The sequence below is a fragment of the Silurus aristotelis genome, assembly GCF_946808225.1.
Source record: "Silurus aristotelis genome assembly, chromosome: 17".
NCBI lineage: Eukaryota > Metazoa > Chordata > Actinopteri > Siluriformes > Siluridae > Silurus > Silurus aristotelis.
This window is the reverse complement of record NC_139590.1, coordinates 10351606-10373678: the sequence shown is the minus strand read 5'-3', so window position 1 is coordinate 10373678 and position 22073 is coordinate 10351606. Positions and strand designations below refer to the sequence as shown.

Genomic DNA, 22073 nt, shown 5'->3' with positions numbered 1-22073 from the left:
CATATTGCCTTATACTCTATGTATATACATTTAGACAGAATCTAAATGTATTTCGCAAAAGGATCTGTTTTCTAAGTATGTTTTGTAGAGGTACAGCAAAATAATAATTTAATTCTCCCCATTGTGCTACTGGCATCACTTTTTCAGCTGATATTGTTTAAAAATAAAGCGCAGGAGTTTTCCTCTGGAGTCCGAACCCTGAAACGCACCTGAAGCCGATTAGGTGGCGTTTTTCTCTCACGAGCGCTCACGCTGCTTTCCCTCCCGGTGTTTAAAAGGAAAAAAGAAAGCAGAGTCAGTTCTTGGATGGCGGAAAATATACGAAGGTAAAAAGAAAAAAGAAAGGGGGCAGGAGCTGTGATTGGATCCTCGCAGAGATGCGACGTCTGCGGAAGAGAGATGAAATCCTGAAGACGCGTTAAACTTTTTTTACTTTTTTTTTTTTTCATACACCGCCAGTGCGCATGTGCGCGAAGCGGCTCGTGCGTGGCGTGCGTTGGAGCGCAACTGTGAAGTTCAGCATCTTTTCCCTTTTCTCTTCTGGATCAAACGCGGACAGTCTGATTTTTTCCTGGAATAAATATTAAATGCCTTGCAATTAAGGGAGTTTTTGCTGAAATTATTTAAAACCGACTATTTCCAAGCTGCTCATGCATTCCATAATATTTATTTATGAATTATTAAAATACACATTCATACACAATGTTATCTATGCACTGTTAAAGTTTTAAACACCAAGCATTAAACGTGGCCCAACTTTTATTTAGAATGAGATTCAAATGAGACTATAAAAAAAGCACTACTCGATTTTGATCAGATATTGCACTAAACTGCACACGTCATTTTCAATGCATTATTTACAGGTTTATTTGTGCACTAGAAAATCCTAAGAAATAAATCCTTTCGTTTGCCCATCATGTAATCTACACATCTGTACACATCTGTCACAAGTGAGTAAAGAGGAAAAAAGTCCGCAGTGCTGAAATCCTGGCAGAATTATTTACTGTATTGTGCTTTCCCTTTCATTGTTGTAGCACAGGTGTTCGTTTAGCACCAGGGCTTCACACGAGTTCAATTCTGCAGGCCTTGTATACGGAGAATACCTGAAAATCTCCTCCATAGGTTTTGTACATCCCTAACTTTTTTGCTGAAAGAAGCTTATGCCACTCTGTCCAACTGAATAAAGAAGAGGGTTGTTTTTTTGTTGGCTTAACTCTCACCTTTTCTTTAAAATATCACGTTTCTTCAGATGTTAAGACTAAAGAGGGGGGAAAAAAAAGGTTTTTAAGACAACCCCTCAGTATGATGAAGGAGGGACTTCTTTCCCCCGTTAAACGGGAACATGCCCGAGTTATCTGGTGTGGCCGGCGCCTCCCAAAACTTTGGAGTATAAAAGCCTGGGTAAGAAGTTTGCTTGGGCAGTAGGGAGTTTCTGCTGGGGTCCGCACTGGAATCAGAGGAGACTGGACCCTACTGTGTATGACTGGAGTCTAAAGGGAGAAAAAAGAATACTTCCCTCGCCTCAAAGAGTCTACATGTCTAATATTTAGACATGTTCAGCTTTGTGGATATCCGGCTGGCGCTGTTGCTCAGCGCAACAGTGCTTTTAACAAGGGGACAAGGCGAGGACGACCGTAAGTATAACTCTCAATTTTTTCCCTTTCTTTAATGTTGCTCTACCAGTTGCTTAAACTAAGGAAAAGCGATCCCAAACCCAGGATGCACATGCCAGAGGCCCCAGTGGAAAAGTGCCACATCTGGAATTGTGCAGAGTTGTTCTTTGTTCAGTTGTGATTTCTCTTTTTCATGCGGGTGAAGAGCTCGTTTTGAATTGTGGTATAAGTGAAGAAAAAGATTGTGAGGTTCTGAGGTTTTGAGGTCCACTAGTCCCCAGTGACCCCTTTGCGTGCTTACGAGCTCGAGCATGGAGGCAAGTTGGTGCAGGTTTGGAGACGCGTCCCTCCACCCAAACTGTGCGCAATCTACACCCTGCAGCTACAGCTTTTAACATCTGCACATTAACTTTGGTCAAGGCAGAAGAAAAATTACTAAACCTGATACCCCTCTTCCGATAAGCTTTCTGTAGGTATGTGTGTTTGGAGGTAAATACTCTTTGCATGCTTGGGAAAAGAAATAGAATCACGAATATTGGGAATAAATGTTAATGATAAGGATAAGCAACCAGATTTACGTGAATGCCACTTGACTGAATGTCTGGAGAAGATGTTATATAAACTACCTAAAAAGCGCGTGTGTTTTGTCTCTTGGAAAAAGTGATGATCTCATCTTTGGATCAGGGGATGGAGTAGATCACAGAGCATCAGACTGAATAAATGCTTTAAAGCAGAAGGATGTCGTTTTGCTCGAATTAGAACTAGAATTCCTGTGATTACGATATTAATCATATTTCAAATGACTATTTTAACCGAATTGTAAAGTAGAATTTTAAAGTAAATTTTGTCTGTTAATTGAGCTAAGGTCTGTTCCTATAATCCAATAGCGCCTTCACGTGGCTGTATTTGGAATGAACTCTTTTGGCAACTGCTTCTGAAACCCCACCTTTTTTTATCCCCCCTCCTTCCTTTTTTTGTGATAATGTAAAACATATGTGGACACTGCAGACTTTCCGCAAAGGGAAAAACGCAAGTCGCTGCCAAGCCGACAGTTTTCAATTATTTTTTTGATAGTCACTCAAACCCATAAGACGTGGAAGTTTCTTTGGGCTTTTTCCCCCTTCACGGTGCACATTTTTACACTGTGTTGCGCCACCTAGTGTCCCACTTTATATATATATATATATATATATATATATATATATATATATATATATATATATATATATATATATATATATATATATATACACACACACAGACTCACACACACACACACACACATACATAATAGTACTCAAGCTTAATATTTCCCAGTTAACACCTTGAATTGCCATGTTGGCATAGTAATAATAACTACCATTTTTATTATATTATTTAAACCATGAGAGTTTAACCTTTTATGCCCAAAGCATAGACCTACTTAGATAATGATATTGTGAAAAAAAAAAAAAAAAAAAGTTCATCCTCATAATTGTATGTGCATAAACAATTTAAATGCTTACCTAATCACACCTAATGAGATTTTGGCCTAATTATAATTTATGATGATTTTTATTATAATTCTTATTATGTAGAGTGATTTAGTAGATACAACGCTGACATGCTCTTTCTTTTTCTATTCTCAATAAAGGCACAGGCAGCAGCTGCACGCTAGACGGTCAGGTCTACAATGATCGTGATGTGTGGAAACCAGAGCCATGCCAGATTTGCGTGTGCGACAGTGGCACAGTCATGTGTGACGAGGTGATCTGCGAGGACACAAGTGACTGCGCCAACCCAGTGATTCCCCCTGATGAGTGCTGCCCTGTCTGCCCTGATGACGGTATGCTGGCCAGTATCTCTGCTTCAAATAGCATTATATAATACTCACTAGTCCATATGCTAGAAAACTCTAAGCTAAGTCAACAAGTAAATAAACTCTACTGATCCTTTAATGATAATCACCAAAGCCCTGACCCACAGATAACTATATGTATTGTGTAAACAAATTATTGATTTTCTGAACTCAGTAGAGCACATTATTTGTATTGCATTGCAATATTTCATTAATGTTCTGCACCAAACTTGTTTACAAAATGGCAGAAATACAAAACACTACACTGTAAAGAAAGGGGGTGGGTTTAATAAGTATGAGCCACCATCTTTCTTTTATCGTGGGAATTATTATTTTTTTTTTTTTGGCAAAGCACAGCCGACTTTTTAAATAATTTAAGAACCAAGGGCCTTGTTATGTTGGCTTTAGAGAAAAACATACTGGAGATTATTAACAACTTCCCTTTGCTTTTAGAAAGGATTCTTTTCACTGGATGAAATATTATTATACTTTCTATCAGGAGCTTTTCCATTTCCATTTATAAGCCCAACTATGAATATACTCCTAAACTTTGGCCTTCTAATGAAATCTGGGAGGTACAGGGTCACTGTTATGTTATTAGTGTTCAAATGTTCTTGTACTTGATTTTAAAAACACATCATTCATATATTTTTTAATAATTGTTTTTTTGTGTTTTTACTTTTTTCATTTCACAGAATACCAAGAGCCCAGAGTTGAGGTAATTATACTTTTTCTTTTATTTAAAAAAATATTATTAAAAAAGAATTTTATTTTTATTTATTTCCTTAGTTGTTTAATTGTTTGTATAATCTATGGTTTGCAATATATATATTATTCAAAAATTTAACTTATTACATAAAATGCTCCATATAATTTGTTTATAGATTTATAAATATATACATTTTATTCATATATAATTTGTATCACATTAATCCTAGTCAGATTTATTATATTGTGGAGAAAAACACAAGTAACTAATTAAATTTTTTTCTTTGCTGTTTATTAGGGACCCAAAGGCGAGCGTGGTGAGAAGGGTGAAAGGGTAGGCTTCTTTTTCTTTTTTCTTTAAAATTATTTTATAAACAATGATTATTGTTGCTCAGATTTATTTGTTTTCTTTGGTTTACATGGTGTTAATAGGTTAAAAAAAAGATAAAGCATTTTATACAAACAACACAAGAACATTGGCATGATAATGTTTACGTGACTGTTATATATAGTAAAGTTATATATGATATAGTTAAATGCATAAATATATTAGTATTAGTTGTATTATAAGTATATAGTTTTATTTACACTGTCCGGTGCTTTGTGTCTAATTGGATTTCTTTATTGCTATATCAAGTTATATCTCACAATTATATTATTCAGCACATTGGTTAATTTTAGACATAATTCTGAAAAATATGCACCAAAGAGACTGTGCTTTTTTTTTTTTTTTACAGTTTTGCAGACTTGTGTATTTAACACAAATGAAATACAGATCTATGCCTTTTATCCTGCATATTAATTTGCACTGAAGGAATAATTACCAGTGTGCTGTCGGTAAACAGGCAGCAAAACAGTGGCTTAATGACAATACTCTCGAATCAGCTGGTTTTCATTATGCAATAAAATAGATGTTTATATGCAAACAAATGAGCATAATTAGATTTGATATAGAATGTAAGCATAATTATAGGCTAGAACCTGTTCTCACCCAAAAGCCTCTGTTTCTCATACACGTTCTTATTTTCTCCTCTGTTATTAGGGCCCTCCTGGTCCTCCCGGCAATGATGGAATTCCTGGACAGCCTGGACTTCCTGGACCTCCAGGCCCCCCTGGACCTCCTGGCCTTGGCGGAGTAAATACACACCTGCAAAAGAACAATTTTATATATACAGAGAGGCAGATAGCCATGTCCCTAATTACTTTTGATCAGTGAGATTAATCTGTGATCTTAAAGATAGTCACAGTTCAAAGCATGAGAAATCTTAGAGATCTGTACAGGTTATAGTACAAATATATTTCAGCACCACTGAAATGGACAGCACCCTTTGGGTGGACCAGACATCTGTAGTATTCCTTCATGAACACTATAAAAGTGATCAAATCAATATTGATGTCTTGTCTAAACTGTCTTATTGTTTTCTCTTGACTTATTTACATGTTGGATACTCAAGTATTTTACCTTTACCTTCCTACCCTTCTTGATAATTGGCCATTCGTTTGGATAAACTAAGAAAATAAATAAACAAAGAACTGTTCACTCTAATGCAAAAGCTCTTTTGCATAATAACTCACATTTTTTGTTGTTTTTCCACAGAACTTTTCTCCTCAGCTGTCTGGAGGTTATGATGAGAAATCTGGTGGTGCTGGCCTGGCTGTTCCTGGCCCAATGGTAAGAACAGACATGCAATACATTTACACAAACAGCCAAAAAAAGGATGAAGATCCTATTCATTACCAATTTATGAATGCAATATAATTCTAGACTAATAATTTGAATACTACTTACAAGAATAACACACCAACCAAAAAACTAATTCTTTTAATAGAGGTTACATTTTAAACTGACACAACTGACACTGTTCCGCAACTACACAAGTTACAATAATCAGCCTTTCAATCTTTCCCTTTGAATCTTTCCTAGATCATTAGATGACAAATCTGGCAGTCATATGTTTTTATTTCCTTTTCCTGCAAGGAAGAATTTTCAGTGGTTATTAGTTAAACTACCTCCGTTGCAGGTTTTCTCATGTTCCTATTTTAAAGTTTAAATTTTCAGAAAATCACAGGCTAAACAAATATTACAAACAAATATTGTCTAAATCATAGATAGACAACAATAACAGTGGAACTGCTACCTTTCAATGCTTCTCTTTTCTGTGTCTTTCAGGGACCCATGGGCCCTCGTGGTCCCCCTGGACCTCCTGGACTTTCTGTAAGTATTTATTTTTGCTTGATTATTTATATATATATATATATATATATATATATATATATATATATATATATATATATATATATATATATATATATATATTTTTATTTTTTTTTTTTTAAAGAAACATGTTAACATGGTATTTTTTCTGAATGCAACTCTAAACTTGTACTAAATGTATTAGATGCCAGTGTTGACCAGTAAATTGTATCATCTTTATTCTAATATATTCTATACTAGAGCTGTTTTAATTTATCTAGTCTTGAGATTAAAAAAATAATTTCCATTTTCAAATTTGTGCTTTGTTTTTGACCATAGGGACCTCAAGGTTTTACTGGCCCTCCTGGTGAGCCTGGTGAGGCTGGTGCTTCTGTAAGTGTCTGAATATGCATAACAGAACACACATAAATAGTGTAAATCAGTGTTGGTGCAAATGTTTCTTAGAACTACTACACTTTTAAAATGCATGATGTAGCAATGCTGTCATAATTGCTACATCCTGCATTACATTTTGGGCAGTTGCTTTTCTGTTTGCTTTCTCAAGTACATAACAACATGGCTTACCTGGTGTGTCTTTTGCAGGGTCCAATGGGTCCCCGTGGTGCAGCTGGTCCTCCTGGGAAAAATGGAGAAGATGTGAGTAGATCAGTCCATCTCAATACAACAAAGACCAAGGACAAGCTTTTTGAAATTTAAATCCCGGCTACTGTTGAATGTTCATAATTTAGACTGATGTACACATTCAGAAAGCTCAGGAATAGAGTGAGCTAGTATGACTCAAAATATGTTAATGTACAGAGCAGTCAGAAATTCATACCATTCTTGTCCTCTCCCTCCTTTGTGATTCACTGTTCCTGTCTTCTATAGGGTGAGTCTGGCAAACCTGGTCGCCCCGGTGAGCGTGGTCCTCCTGGCCCACAGGTTAGTATCTCTGCATGTAGCATTGGACTTGTTAACCGAGTACACACTTTTGTCAAAGTTTTTCTGATCTCACCAAATTCTTGTCTGCTCTCTTACACAGGGTGCTCGTGGATTCCCTGGAACTCCCGGACTTCCTGGCATCAAGGGACACAGAGTGAGTGACCAAGCCAGTCAATAGACACTGTCTTAAGCTCAGTGGATCTCACCATCATCCAACATATCCTGAATATTTATTGTCTCTTGTCAGGGTTTCAGTGGTCTAGATGGAGCTAAGGGAGACAGTGGCCCTGCTGGACCCAAGGTCAGTGCCACATTTTGAATTCTCCCCATAATTGCATTAGTAGCTGCAGACTGTCCTATGCAGCTCATTATAATGTCCTGTTTTACCCCACAGGGAGAGCCTGGTACAGCTGGAGAGAATGGAACCCCTGGCGCTATGGTTGGTGTCCCCAATACCTATCATATTTACACTCTAGTTAATAAAGGAATTTATTTTATTATGGTTGTGCCCCATTCTGACCTCCACTTATTTTTTTTCTAAGGGTCCTCGTGGTCTTCCTGGTGAGAGAGGCCGTGCTGGTCCTCCTGGAGCTGCTGTAAGTAACTTCACAATCTGACCAAAAGTGCCTTTGTCTTTAATTCCATATAATCCATAACATTATATATATATTAAATGGTTCGTTTAAGCATTGAATATGAATTTTACTAATTAGGTGCAGAAAATAAATTGACATTGTCTACTCATAGGCTTTATTGCTAAACTTCCCTTCATATTCATATTCTAGACTCATCTTAATTATATTACATATAAGTAGCTACTTATTATAATAAATTAAAACCAGCTATGTTCACAGTTACATTCTTAAATGTAGCAATCAGATAATGATATAAAAATCCAGTCAGTTTATTTGTCAAACTATAGTATATTAAGCACAGTGTATAGTGAGGTTGAATTCTTTAATGACATCTCATGTTTTCACAGGGTGCTCGTGGTAATGATGGTGCTGCAGGAGCTGCTGGACCTCCTGTGAGTAGCTGGCTTTTGTTTATTTTTATACATTACTCCATTCCGATACATAATCAATACATTGACTTGAATTTTGATGTCAAAAGTTTACACACAGGTGATTAATAAAATCTAATTTGAGGCATGACATTCTTTTTTTTGTTTGTTTGTTTTAGGGCCCAACTGGCCCTGCTGGTCCTCCCGGATTCCCTGGTGGCCCTGGAGCTAAAGTAAGTGATATCTGTCAGCACTAAATCAAGTTAAGCTCTCTTTGTGTTCTGTCAAATTTACTTGATTAATTGCATTTTAGTATACCCTCAAATCAGTGATTCCATGGTTTATTTGTACTGGTTAAAATAAATATGAACGCTTCATTAGCTATATACTTACATAGTAATACCTCATAAATAGACTGGTTATTCTAAACCAGTATGTAAGGTAAAATAAAGGTAGGTGAAGTTTTAATTACCTAAGGACTAATTATGTCTCATGTCTTACTTGTTTATCTCAGAAATTTATTTCTGTACAGTAATATTCATTCATTTTAACCACCGTGGGACCCCCCTATATTTTACCCAACAGCAAAATATTTTTTAAACAGTTATTTAAAACAAATTGGACTTTTGCTATAAGGATTTGGTCAAGATAGGCATATCCCTTTCTTACTAAAGGACAGTGTAAATTAGCTAGCTTATAGGCATGTACTTGACAGGCCTCCTGTGTACCTTTCAGGGAGAGGTTGGTCCTCAGGGATCTCGTGGAGCTGAGGGACCCCAGGGTGCTCGTGGTGAGCCTGGTAGCCCTGGCCCTGCTGGTGCTGCTGGACCTGCTGTGAGTAAATTGTATTAAATGGAATCTAATTGCAAATTGATAATTGCAAATTTGGAGTATTAGGTTGATCCAACTTTTGATTTCACTATTTTGTTTTTTTTCCACTTAAGGGCAACAATGGTGCCGATGGTGCTCCTGGTGCCAAGGGTACCCCTGTAAGTATGACTTATTTAAATAAGTACATAAAAAAACAACTAAATAAATAAACGAATCTAGCAATCTGTTATTAGATTTATTACAATTTCGGTAACCAATACATACTCTGAGAGCACTGACTCTCTGCTGCTCTCTACAGGGTGCTGCTGGTATTGCTGGTGCTCCTGGCTTCCCTGGACCCCGTGGTCCTTCTGGACCTGCTGGGCCTGCTGGTGCTGTTGGTCCCAAAGGAAACACTGTAAGTATATCTTTATGTTCTTATATCTTAAAAAAAATATATATATATATAATTTATTATAATTTTTTTTTTAACCCAACTAAGCTATATCATTCATTACAACAATAATATTTTTTTCTTGTGTTACAGGGTGAGGCTGGTGCTCCTGGTGCTAAGGGAGATGCTGGTGCCAAGGGAGAGACTGTAAGTGCATTACACCGACTGCCTAATCTCATAGTCATAATTAAAATGTGATGTCTGTATTAATGAGCCCTAGTATTTTGTATTTTGTATTTTGTTCGGTTTGCATTCATTTAGGTTACAGATTAGCCTGAGTTCACAACAATAATTTATCATCCACTTTGTCTGACTCTTTCTTTTCTATGTAACCATTTAGGGTGCACCCGGAATTCAAGGTCCAACTGGCCCCCCTGGTGAGGAAGGCAAAAGAGGAGCCCGTGGTGAGCCTGGTCCTGCTGGTGTTCGTGGACCCCCTGGAGAGCGTGTATGTATCCCACCCGCCTCATCATGTGCTCTCCCATATGCTCCAAAATAGGTTTCTATATTTCCACATTAGTATCCCAGATCCTATATCTAGATATAAAGGATGTTGAAAAGGAATAGTTTGTTGAGACAGACAGAAACCGAAAGGTCACTGTCAGATTCCCCACCATTGCTTTGTTTAGTTCAGGTTATTATATAAAGCAGAATACAAATTTAAACATAATAAGCTTGATCCACCTATTCTTACTCATTCAGGGTGCTCCTGGCGGTCGTGGTTTCCCTGGTGCTGATGGAGCTGCAGGCCCCAAGGTAAGTCAGAAAATCACTTAATGGAATATAGCTGGGCAATTCAGATAATTACGAACAGTGCATTTTTCAATGCAAAAAGCTATCCTTAACATAATGGAACTCCTTATCACTTTTCTTAGTTAATTTCTATCATGTCCTCCTGTTTATAATAGGGTGCCAATGGTGAGCGTGGAGGCCCTGGAATTGTTGGACCTAAGGGTGCCACTGGTGAGCCTGGCCGCAATGGTGAGCCTGGTATGCCTGGATCAAAGGTAATTGCTAATATCTTGCAATTTTATTATATCTGAGACCTTGAACGGTTAGAATAGAAGCTATCATGGTGATTTTAGCGTTCATTCAAAAGAAATGCTAGATGATAATGTTTCCTCTTAAAAGCTATTAGCAGTCATTGCAGGCTTCTTGCCAAAGTAAATTTTGTTGCTAGCTTATCTATTTCATTTTGAAGCAAAAATGCAAGATAACTGACATGCAATTGTAGTAATAAAAAAATATTCTTTATTCTATTCATTATTTTTTATTTTCATTTAATATTTTTATTCATATCTTAATCTTTTGATTTTGAATACAAAGAAATTTTTTCCCCTCTGTCTACATTCTAGGGTTTAACTGGCAGCCCTGGCAGCCCTGGACCTGATGGAAAGATGGGACCTACTGTAAGTAACAATCACTCCATGATTTATTACACTACAGTCATCATTGACCATTTATGCACCAGTTCACTCCAGTTCGATCTACTTGACCCATATTGTAATTTAGTTTTTGACAGTGTAAATCTACTTAACCAGCAAAATATAGCAAAACTTGCTGTATTTAAAAAATAGTGCAAGTATAGGCTAATCTGATGACTGTTCAAGAATGTTTAATCTGATGGATACAATTTTAAAGTTTGTTAATTTCTAGTTTACAAAGTTTTAGACACCAAGAAACACACATATCCACACACATAATATACACATCTATATTATGTCGACTTGTTTCTGGCAGGGACCTTCTGGACAAGATGGCCGCCCCGGACCCCCAGGACCTGTTGGTGCAAGAGGTCAGCCCGGCGTTATGGGATTCCCTGGACCTAAGGGTGCTGCTGTATGTATTTCATTCTTTTACCCAATCTCCTAAATTGAGCTCAGTGTAAAAGCTTATACAACTTAGTAATATTCTTCCACTATTTGCAGGGTGAAGCTGGCAAGCCTGGTGAGAGAGGTGTGATGGGTGCCATTGGTGCCCCTGTAAGTGTCATTGTCTAGTTTTTTTTTTGCACTATATTATTAGTAGCAGTTTTTAAGGTTTTTTTTTTCACTCATCATATGTCTTTATGTACATATGTAGGGTGCTGCTGGTAAGGATGGTGATGTTGGTGCTCCTGGTGCCCCTGGACCCTCTGTGAGTAGACTTATATCTCATAGCATCTTCTCTGAATTGCTATATTAATCAAATTCTCTAGTCTAATTACCTTTCAAAAACCTTTTTGCTTTTGTCTGTAGGGACCTGCTGGTGAGAGAGGTGAGCAGGGACCTGCTGGTTCACCTGGATTCCAGGTGAGTGTCTACTTTCCTTCACAGATGCTTTATAAATTCTTGACAGATCTTTACAGTTCATGTACTTATCACTTTGCTTTCTCTCTGTGACAGGGTTTGCCCGGACCTCAGGGTGCTACTGGTGAGCCTGGAAAGTCTGGAGAGCAGGTAAGACATTAATTTACAAAAGTTGCTAGATGCCCCTATTTAGCATGTCAGAATGTCTTTTGTGTTGACATCAGACATGTTCTTAAAAGACCAGCCTGGTGTCAAACCAGAAATCACTGCTTCTTTTTACATTTCTATCAAGCATAGTGTTTTGCTGTTCTATGATCAAAAGAACAGAATTTACTCATTTTGGAGTCAACCAAAATGAATCCAGTAATATTGTATTCATCATAATTTTTTGTTGTTCTTAGAAATTGTTGTTGTGTTACAAGTATAAAACTCTTCGTAACAGGGATTGCCTGGTGATGCTGGTGCCCCTGGACCTTCTGGAGCAAGAGTACGTATTCATTGCTATATAAAGCTATGGATTTGTATTTGACATTCAGCAGACCAGACCTAATGACACTCATTCTGCCTTTATTTTCTCTGCTCAGGGTGATAGAGGATTCCCTGGTGAGCGCGGAGCCCCTGGTATTGCTGGTCCTTCTGGTCCACGTGGTTCTCCTGGTGCAGCTGGTAATGATGGTGCCAAGGTGAGAGCAATAAGTCCCATTTGGGTGTTAGATCAAATAAATGAAATATATTGTGTTTAGCACAGAGAAAGCAGGCATACTACAGAACAGGTTTATCCAAGCAAATTTCTGGGCTCAACTGATTTTTTTGGCCTGTATTTTTCTTTCTTTAGGGAGAGACTGGTGCTTCTGGTGCCCCCGGTGCTCAGGGTGCTCCTGGTCTTCAGGGTATGCCTGGTGATCGTGGTTCTGCTGGTCTGCCAGGTCTCAAGGGAGACAGAGTAAGTGCTTTATATGTTTTACAGAGATATGCTAGGAAGGCGTGGGCAAAAATTAGCCAACAACTCTGACAGAGTAAGAACAGACATGTCCAGAAAATCGTTGCATACTAGACAGTATAAAATAATACTTGCTTGCAACAGATAAAAACTGCTAAAAGTGTGATTTAATAGATTGTAAAAGATGTTTGCCCCCAATGAACTTATATTGCATCATGTAATCACTGACGTCATTGCGTGGCTCCATAGGGTGACCAAGGTGCTAAGGGTACTGATGGTGCTCCTGGTAAGGATGGCATCCGTGGTTTGACTGGACCTATTGGACCACCTGGACCAGCTGGTGCTCAGGGTGATAAGGTTCGTCTGTTTAATGTCTCTACAGCTTACTTAAAGAACATCCATTGATACCCCCCCCACCAATTATCCTTGTATTTTTGGCTAAAATAATTTGTTATATATTTACCTAGGGAGAGCCTGGTGCCTCTGGACCTCTTGGACCTACTGGTGCCCGTGGACCCCCTGTGAGTATTAAATTCTTTTCTGGATATCAGATGCAATATCATCAATGTTTATAATGGTAATATGGACTCTGATCATTAATTATTAAATAGAACATTTTTAAATCATGCCATTACTGGTTCTGTTTATTGCTTGTGGTTGCCTATTATAGTAGTTCCTTTTACTTGTGTCCACTTCTAGGGAGAGCGTGGTGAGACTGGTTCCCCTGGACCTGCCGGATTTGCTGGACCACCTGTAAGTAACTATATAAATTCTCTCTCTCTCTCTCTCTCTCTCTCTCTCTCTCTCATATATATATATATATATATATATATATATATATATATATATATATATATATATATATATATATATATACACACTTGTGTTATTAATTGAGACATCATGTGACTACTTGTGGATTTTGTCTTTTGAGCAGGTTGCACTTAAAATGACTATGTTTTTCACATAGGGTACTGATGGTCAACCTGGTGCTAAGGGTGAGGCTGGAGACACTGGTGCCAAGGGAGATGCTGGTTCTCCTGGACCTGCAGGAGCTACTGGTGCACCTGGACCTCAGGTACAAGAAACATCCAGAATTCTGTTTCAACTTTGCTTAATGTTCAATTTAGCATTAATAAAAGCTGATGAAAGCCACATACAATTAATGCAATATATGTTTTGAAGTATATAGCAAATACAGAAATATATTAACAGATGTTCAATATCATTATAATTAATTTCTTCGTTAAATACTTAGCCACAGACCTTCTACTGTTTGATGACTTTATAATTATATTGATATTAAAATATAATCTTTGACAATACAGCTAATACATTATTGTTCCATTACAGGGTCCTGTTGGTTCTACTGGTCCTAAAGGTGCCCGTGGTGCTGCTGGTCCTCCTGTAAGTATAACTTTCTTAAATGATATTAGGATTCATATTGTTCTAATAATTGTTTAAAAATTTATTAATGCATTGGTGCCTGTGAAGAATCAATCTTTGTTTCATTTGTTAAGGGAGCCACTGGTTTCCCTGGTGCAGCTGGAAGACTTGGACCTCCTGGCCCTGCTGTAAGTTCTTTATTCTATCAAAAAGGCAAAATTCTTTAACCACTTCTCCAATGTAACTAAAGTAGTTTTTCTTGACTACATATTTTACTGTTGTTTCATCCATACCATTTCCTTTCTAGGGTAATGCTGGACCTCCTGGACCTCCTGGAAGCCCTGGAAAGGAAGGTGCAAAGGGTCTTCGTGGTGAGACTGGACCTTCTGGACGCTCTGGTGAGATTGGTGCTCCTGGTGCTCCTGGTGCACCTGGTGAGAAAGGAACCCCAGGAGCTGAGGGTCCCCCTGTAAGTTTGTCTTAATGTCTTAAGATCTGTAAAATTGAGCTCAGAATTTCTTGCATGAAAAAGGACCAGTTTTGGTCTTGTGTAGTAATTTGTTTATATATGTATGAATATATGCATACATAAATATTTTGCCATGGACTGAACACAGACATTGTTGAGTTCCAGACTTTCTTCATTTTCTTTATCGTTGGCTTTTCCCAACAGGGTCCTTCTGGTATTCCTGGACCTCAAGGTCTTGCAGGACAGCGCGGTATTGTTGGTTTCCCTGGACAGAAAGGAGAGCGTGGTTTCCCTGGTCTCCCAGGACCATCTGTGAGTATTCTGAGTGAACATCCCCTTAATATTTGTAGACAGTATCAAAGAACCCATCATTGTTAAACAGGAGTTTTGCCAGGTTAAGCTCAATATCATCTACCTGCTCAATAAGCTCAATATCATCTACCTGCATGATAAACCCATCATTGGTACCAAAGTTCTTCAGAGTACTCAATATGCTGTGGAATTACATGGACATCAACCCAGCACTTGCTTTTGTCATGTTTTAGGGAGAGCCTGGTAAGCAGGGACCTGGTGGCTCCTCTGGAGAGCGTGGACCTCCTGGACCCATGGGACCCCCAGGACTGGCTGGACCTTCAGGCGAGCCTGGTCGTGAGGTGGGCACATTCACGTGTGCAGCCCTACTTCTTGCAATCATAATGACTTATATATCACAATCTTGACTTTGTTTAATGTTAAATTAATTGCTCAATGTTTCAATATTAGGGAACTCCTGGAAATGAGGGTTCTCCTGGTCGTGATGGTGCTGCTGGTCAAAAGGTGAACTGCACTTTTATTAATAACCGTTAATCAGTCCTATTGCCACAAAATAATGAAAACATTAATTCTTTCTGAGTATTTTTGCTTGTGTTAACTAAGTTCTCCATTTGTATTCCATAGGGTGACCGTGGCGAGAGTGGTGCAGCTGGTGCTCCCGGTGCTCCTGGACCCCCTGGAGCTCCTGGACCTCTTGGCCCTGCTGGAAAGACTGGTGATCGTGGAGAGTCTGTGAGTATTTACTTTAGAACTAAAGATTATCTAGTCACAACTACACCAAATTAAAGATGATTCATTTACTGCATAGTGAATCAGGGTCTACACAAGTTCACTCAGCATCATTTGTCTCTTCACTCTATTAGGGTCCTGCTGGTCCCGCTGGTGCTGCTGGCCCTGCTGGCCCCCGTGGCCCTGCTGTAAGTGTGTACTTTATTCATACTCAATTGTGACCCTCTAGGTTAGTGCAAAACACTATAAGGCCAATCTCTTTGTGCAGGGACCCGCTGGAGCCCGTGGAGATAAAGGTGAGACTGGAGAGGCTGGTGAAAGAGGCATGAAGGGACACAGAGGATTCACCGGAATGCAGGGACCACCTGGACCTCCCGTAAGTTGCCCTCTCCTTTGTCTAATGAAATATCCACTACTTCAGTAGATATCTTCATCAGTACATAAAACCAAATTTTACTACACACACAAACTGCCATTTAATTTTGGTTTAAATATTCACACGAACACAAAAATTCTAGCACTGTAATAGTTAACCAAAGTGAACTCAGATTTGATCTTCTACAACAGGGACCTTCTGGAGAGCCTGGACCTGCTGGAGCTTCTGGCCCTGCTGGACCTAGAGTGAGTTAAAATTTCAGATAGGTAGTAGATTGATGTGTTTCCATACAGATATTACCTTATTTTTTGCCATTGTCATAAAAGGGACCTGTTGGAGCTGCTGGTGCTTCTGGTAAGGATGGCATGAGTGGACTTTCTGGACCCATTGGACCTCCTGGACCTCGTGGTCGCAATGGTGAAATTGGACCTGCTGTGAGCTGCACTTTCTTTTGAACTTTCTTTTGAAATTTTCAGCAAAAACACAAGATGGCTATTTGACACCTGTCTTTCCACCTGCCTTGGGTATAGGGACCTCCTGGACCTCCCGGACCCCCTGGACCTCCTGGACCATCCGGTGGTGGATTTGACATTGGCTTCATTGCTGCACCCCAGGAGAAAGCCCCTGATCCTTTCCGTCACTACCGTGCTGATGATGCCAATGTGATGCGTGACCGTGACCTGGAAGTTGACACCACCCTTAAGTCCCTGAGCCAGCAGATTGAGAATATCCGCAGCCCTGATGGCACCAAAAAGAACCCTGCCCGCACCTGCCGCGACCTGAAGATGTGCCATCCAGACTGGAAGAGCGGTATGAAAAGCTTAGCATTCCTTGTAATTTGAGATAAAAAAAATGGCAATTTTAGTCTACCATTCAAGTGGATAGTAGGTCTGTAAAGACTTTTGTTTCACTGTGGTATAATGAAAACAGGCCACAGTAGGATTTAATTAGAACAGTACATGTTTATAAAAAACAAAAAAACAAAAAAAAAAGAAATTAAAAACAATTCTCTTGTTGGTCTGGTATTAAACCTGGTATGTGGTCTTTGTAATATAGGTGAGTACTGGATTGACCCTGACCAGGGTTGCAACCAGGATGCCATCAAGGTCTACTGCAACATGGAGACTGGCGAGACTTGTGTCTACCCAACACAGGCTGACATTCCCAAGAAGAGCTGGTACACAAGCAAGAACATCAAGGAGAAGAAACATGTCTGGTTCGGAGAGGCTATGACTGATGGCTTCCAGGTGAGCACTCACTGGATGCGTGCATAATTTTAAATAGTATTCAATTTATATTTAATATCAGTATGTTCTCCAATTTATTTTGTCTCTATACTCTTCCCTCTAGTTTGAGTATGGCAGTGAGGACTCCAAGGCTGAGGATGTCAACATCCAGCTTACCTTCTTGCGCCTTATGTCCACTGAGGCCTCCCAGAACATTACATATCACTGCAAGAACAGCATTGCCTACATGGATCAGGCCACAGGCAACCTTAAGAAGGCTCTGCTGCTGCAGGGCTCCAATGAGATTGAGATCAGAGCAGAAGGCAACAGCCGTTTCACATACAGCGTCACTGAAGATGGCTGCACGGTAAGTTATTTATTTTGATCTATCCCCACTATATGTCCCTAGTAAATTGTTATTTAATGTGTTTCTAATATGTTTGGGCTGTGTTTACACCCACATTAATTAATATGCAGATAAAAACATAGTAGCTTGTATAACTGTATGCTGATGTTGGAAGAACAGTTAAGGGCACATATTTGCCTTTTACTTGTAAAAGATTCATTTATTAATGAGCTTGTCTTTGTGACACAGATTAAGTATAGCCTTGGACTGAACTGACAGTATTTATTAGAAAAATAAACTGTAGTACAAAGCCCTAAAAAAGCTTCAATCGTTGTTTTACTGGAGACCTGTTACAGAACAATGCTTATACTTTTCTCTTCATGTCCTGCAGTCGCACACTGGTGCATGGGGCAAGACAGTCATCGACTACAAAACAACGAAAACATCTCGTCTTCCCATTATTGACATCGCTCCTATGGACGTTGGTGCACCCAATCAGGAATTTGGCATTGAAGTTGGCCCAGTCTGCTTCTTGTAAAAAAGAAATCTGGACTTGAAATTGTTTGTGTGTTGTGTGTGTGTTTTTTCTAGCAGTCATCTCTCTAAAATCTTTTCTATGCATTAAAAAAAACAACCCTAGACTTCGATTTGGCTGTCCGAATGGTCCACTTGCTTAGAACTACGCTTCAGAAGACAGTGGTTATGTGTTATCAAGTTTTTTTTGGACCACTATTTTACCACCACCAACACCAAGGACACTTTAGAAGACCCATTTGTTTCACTGGCCACAAGAAAATAATATATACTTGTAAAGTGTAAAATCCCCCTGGAAAAAAGGAAAAGACCATAAGAGATACAGGTGAATTTTTACCACTGCAGAAGGACAATGAAAAAGAGAAAACAAATGCTTTGTACCATGTTCAGGTGTTAAATAAATCTGTAAAATGACATTAAAGTGTCTTTGTGTTCTACCCATCAGAACGAGCGATCAACAGGCACAACCATCATTGTTGTCAGACAGAACAGAATTCATTTGAGACAGGGGTTCAACTTCGTTTTGAGATCTTATGTCTACCTCAGAAAAGAAACATTTATTACTATCCAGTGTTGACCAACACCAGGTTAGGATTTTACACAGAAGTATGCTTAAGAAAGCAAGAAACAGCTGCAAAAGGTGCTATTTGATGAGGTCCTGTTAGTGGGATGTGTTAGGGCAGTTTCTAAAGTAATGTATTATTTCACTCTTGCTCGCAGGGCCTTTGGTGCTAAAATCATATTCTCTTGCTGTCCAGTTATAACACATGCCTCCCTTGCTAAAGGATTTTGCTTCAATTTCTGTAGCAGAACCTTTGTTAGGGAAACATACTTAAGCTTTGATGCACATCGTCTTTTCAAGTGTAGAAATAAGCAGGTGGAGTCCTTTATTGTTCCAACACCTTTTGACACTTTTTGGTTGTTGTCTTGATTTATTTACAATACATCCCCATGTTGTCCAGTGATTACTTTTAAGTGCTTCCATTCTACCACTTTTGTACCAGAATTTGTTAGTTTTTTGTTTTTGTTTTTGTTTTTTGTTTGTTTTCCAAATCTAGGGATTTTTAAAGATGGCAAGAGAAACTAGGGATCCCCAAAAATAGTGAGGGAAGCATACACACAATAGGGGGTTAAAACAAGATGATCTGTACCTATTTTGTATATGTATAATAATTTGAGATGTTTTTAATTATTTTGAGTGCTGAAATAAAGCATGTTAAGTGGTCGATCTAATGTTTGTCAGAAGTGGTCTTGACTCATCCCTAAGTGCCCAATGGACTTTAATGAAGCACAGCTTGCACCTGTTACAGTTGTTTTGACTGGAAGGAGGATTAAAAAAAATAACAGAAACAGAATTGTCTTGCAATTGTACCTTTTTTCAGCTCTCAAATTAAAAGCATAAAATCGATCGTTTGTTCTCCTGACATAAATCATAAAGCCAGTCAGTGAATATTACCAGCAATGAAGTTTTGATGACTAGCAAAGCCTTATGTTCCTCTGTAGAAGTTAAGTGCATTACCTGCTTTGAGTCTGGTCTTCTTCTTCTTCTGCGGCTTTGAATAAAACCTGATATAATCCCAAAAAAATGGTTCTCCAACTGATTCTCCATTTGTCTGCGGAATCACTGCCATAAATCCATGGATCCAGATCTTCACTCTCACCAAAAGTGTCACTGCATCCAGAGGCACTTTGTACGCGACTCTATCGTCCACCAGAAGAAACTCGGCTTCCACTTTTACCTGTACCTCACAGTCTTAGTACTGAAGTGATCTGCGTGCCAAAGTCTACTGAAGGAATCTTCATGGTGAAGGGAAGCTTGTCTTGCTTGATACAAGGAAGCCATTGTATGGCAAAGTATGTACAGGCTTCCGTAGTGGGGGGCTAGCTGAAATGTGAGCCCTTCTGCTTTCTTTTCATTTTGGTATCCAGGATTTTCCTACCATAATCTTTCATTTACAGTGCTAGGAATATATTCAACTTGTAGGACAATTATACAACGTGCTTATCACCACAACACATCTATTTCTGAGTGGGTTATCTGGTTAATACACTGTATTTCTAGTAGCATTATGGGTAAGGAGAATTCCCTTACAAAAAATGACTTCTTATTTAGAATGTAAGTACACTACATAACGTGCAATATAATGGTGTATATACGCTACATGGTGCGTATACAAATCTGTATAATTGAAGGTGTTTGTATTTTATCCTCGGGGTCATGCTTCAAATAAAAAAAAAAAAAAAAGGTGAAGATCTAATCAAACTGGATTAGATTGGTGTTAATGAACCCAGATGAAATGTACCCTCAAATGTTCGCGATGTCATAACTCAGATTCTTCTACAGGGAAAATGGCCAGTATATGAACTTCAAATTTAATATATACTGATCACATATACAACTATGCACAGTACAACAGTGAAATGCAATGTTGGACATATGTATGATGATGAGGTATGATTTTTATAATATAATATAATATATTATAATATACTTAAAATACAATAATGTCTCAACTTTGAATAATTTAACTTTAAGACTGTCTTATACGTAGTTTTAGTAGTCAAACGTGTTCATCTGTTGAATTTTAATTGCCAAAATGTTAATTCTAAGTTACTTATTGCATTATAAGCAATATTGAACTGTCATATAAATGTCACATGTAATATAAAAGTGTGTACCGACTTTGTTTAGTTGATTTTCCCCCAAGGTTTTAAATGTTATCGAAATATTTTTAGCCAGACAAATATCGACATCTAGTGGTCATGACGGGTCACTAAATGATACGTACTTCATTCATATCGTATTCTGTGTGTGTGTGTGTGTGTGTGTGTGTGTGTGTGTGTGTGTGTGTGTGTGTGTGTGTGTGTGTGTGTGTGTGCAACACCAATTCCAAAAAGGTTGGGATGCTGTGTAAAATGCTAATAAAAAAATGTGCAATTCTTATAAGCCTATATTTGATTCACAATAGAACATTGAAAACAATATTTTATTTACACTAGAACATGGTAAACATATTAAATGTTTCAACTGAGGAAACATACTATTTTATGGAAAAAATAAAGTCAAGTTTAATTTTAATGGTTACAAGACATTTCCAAAGAAAGTTGTGATGGTGCAGCAAAAGTCAATTCTCTCAAAACTACAGTAAAATGGGCACAGGTTCAGCAATCTGCAAAATACTGCATCCACAAATTGTGGAACAATTTCAGAATAATTTTTGTCAACAAAAAATTGCAAAGAATATTTTATCATCTTCAGTACATAATATTATCAAAATAATCCAAAAATCTGGAGAAATCTCTTCACATAAAAGAAATGGATGAAAATCAGTATTGAAAAAGAGTCAGAGTGTTGAATGGCCCTCCATGCAGTCTAGACCTTAAAGGCTTATCATTAAACAAATAATACAGCAAAGAAGACCCAGGACTGTTGAGCAGCTAAAAACTTGTATCAGACATAAAAAAAAAAAAAAAAACCCTAAAAAATATTTTTGCCCAATTTCTAGCTACTGGTCTCATCCACTAGCAGATGTTTACAGACTGCTAATAAAAGAAGTGTGGACACACATACACAGTACACAGTCGCAAACATGGCCTTCTCCCAACTTTTTTGGAATGTCAAAATTACCTTATTTGTTCTTAAGAATTTTTAATTTTCTCATTTGAAACATTTGTTTCTATGCTATTCTGTGAATAAAATATGGTTTAAGGTTTGAGATTTTAAAATCAGTGCATTTTGTTTTTTATTTACATTGTACACAGCCTCCTAAGTGTTTTAAAACTCGGATTGTATAATTTAATCATTTACTCTTGGAACTCTGAGGCTACACCTTCTTCTCTTCTGAGAATTCTTCTCTGACATCTCTCATCAACAAAGTATTTCCGCTTGCAGACTTGTGGCTCACT

The 22073-nt window shown here is 38.1% G+C and overlaps 1 protein-coding gene across 3 annotated transcripts; it reads left to right on the top strand.

Moving 5' to 3' along the window:
• The first annotated feature begins 1288 nt into the window (after positions 1–1288).
• Positions 1289–19400, top strand: col1a1a (collagen, type I, alpha 1a). 3 transcript variants are annotated; one of them, XM_083566621.1, is made up of 51 exons: positions 1289–1634; positions 3247–3438; positions 4146–4168; positions 4457–4492; positions 5201–5293; positions 5756–5830; positions 6329–6373; positions 6692–6745; positions 6956–7009; positions 7241–7294; positions 7395–7448; positions 7542–7595; positions 7689–7733; positions 7837–7890; positions 8277–8321; positions 8477–8530; positions 9033–9131; positions 9242–9286; positions 9427–9525; positions 9655–9708; positions 9902–10009; positions 10264–10317; positions 10470–10568; positions 10917–10970; positions 11302–11400; positions 11490–11543; positions 11644–11697; positions 11799–11852; positions 11946–11999; positions 12292–12336; positions 12434–12532; positions 12685–12792; positions 13039–13146; positions 13257–13310; positions 13489–13542; positions 13760–13867; positions 14143–14196; positions 14310–14363; positions 14483–14644; positions 14849–14956; positions 15190–15297; positions 15407–15460; positions 15581–15688; positions 15820–15873; positions 15954–16061; positions 16253–16306; positions 16388–16495; positions 16592–16871; positions 17118–17308; positions 17412–17654; positions 18025–19400. In XM_083566621.1, the coding sequence occupies exons 1-51, from the start codon at positions 1553–1555 to the stop codon at positions 18169–18171; spliced, it is 4350 nt and encodes a 1449-aa protein (XP_083422747.1). In that variant the 5' UTR covers positions 1289–1552; the 3' UTR covers positions 18172–19400. The 3 variants fall into 3 exon arrangements, with proteins under 3 accessions (XP_083422747.1, XP_083422748.1, XP_083422749.1); XM_083566622.1 differs by lacking the exons at positions 14310–14363; positions 14483–14644; positions 14849–14956; positions 15190–15297; positions 15407–15460 and having other exon boundaries at positions 1390–1634; XM_083566623.1 differs by lacking the exons at positions 14310–14363; positions 14483–14644; positions 14849–14956; ... (1 more) ...; positions 15407–15460; positions 15581–15688 and having other exon boundaries at positions 1390–1634.
• Positions 19401–22073: the final 2673 nt, after the last annotated feature.

Excerpts from the sequence above, each read along its gene's own strand:
- col1a1a (XM_083566621.1), top strand. The coding sequence starts at position 1,553 with ATGTTCAGCTTTGTGGATATCCGGCTGGCGCTGTTGCTCAGCGCAACA. Across the intron at positions 8,531-9,032 it reads CTGGTGGCCCTGGAGCTAAA|GGAGAGGTTGGTCCTCAGGG; the intron begins GTAAGTGATATC and ends TGTACCTTTCAG. Across the intron at positions 12,793-13,038 it reads CAGGTCTCAAGGGAGACAGA|GGTGACCAAGGTGCTAAGGG; the intron begins GTAAGTGCTTTA and ends GTGGCTCCATAG.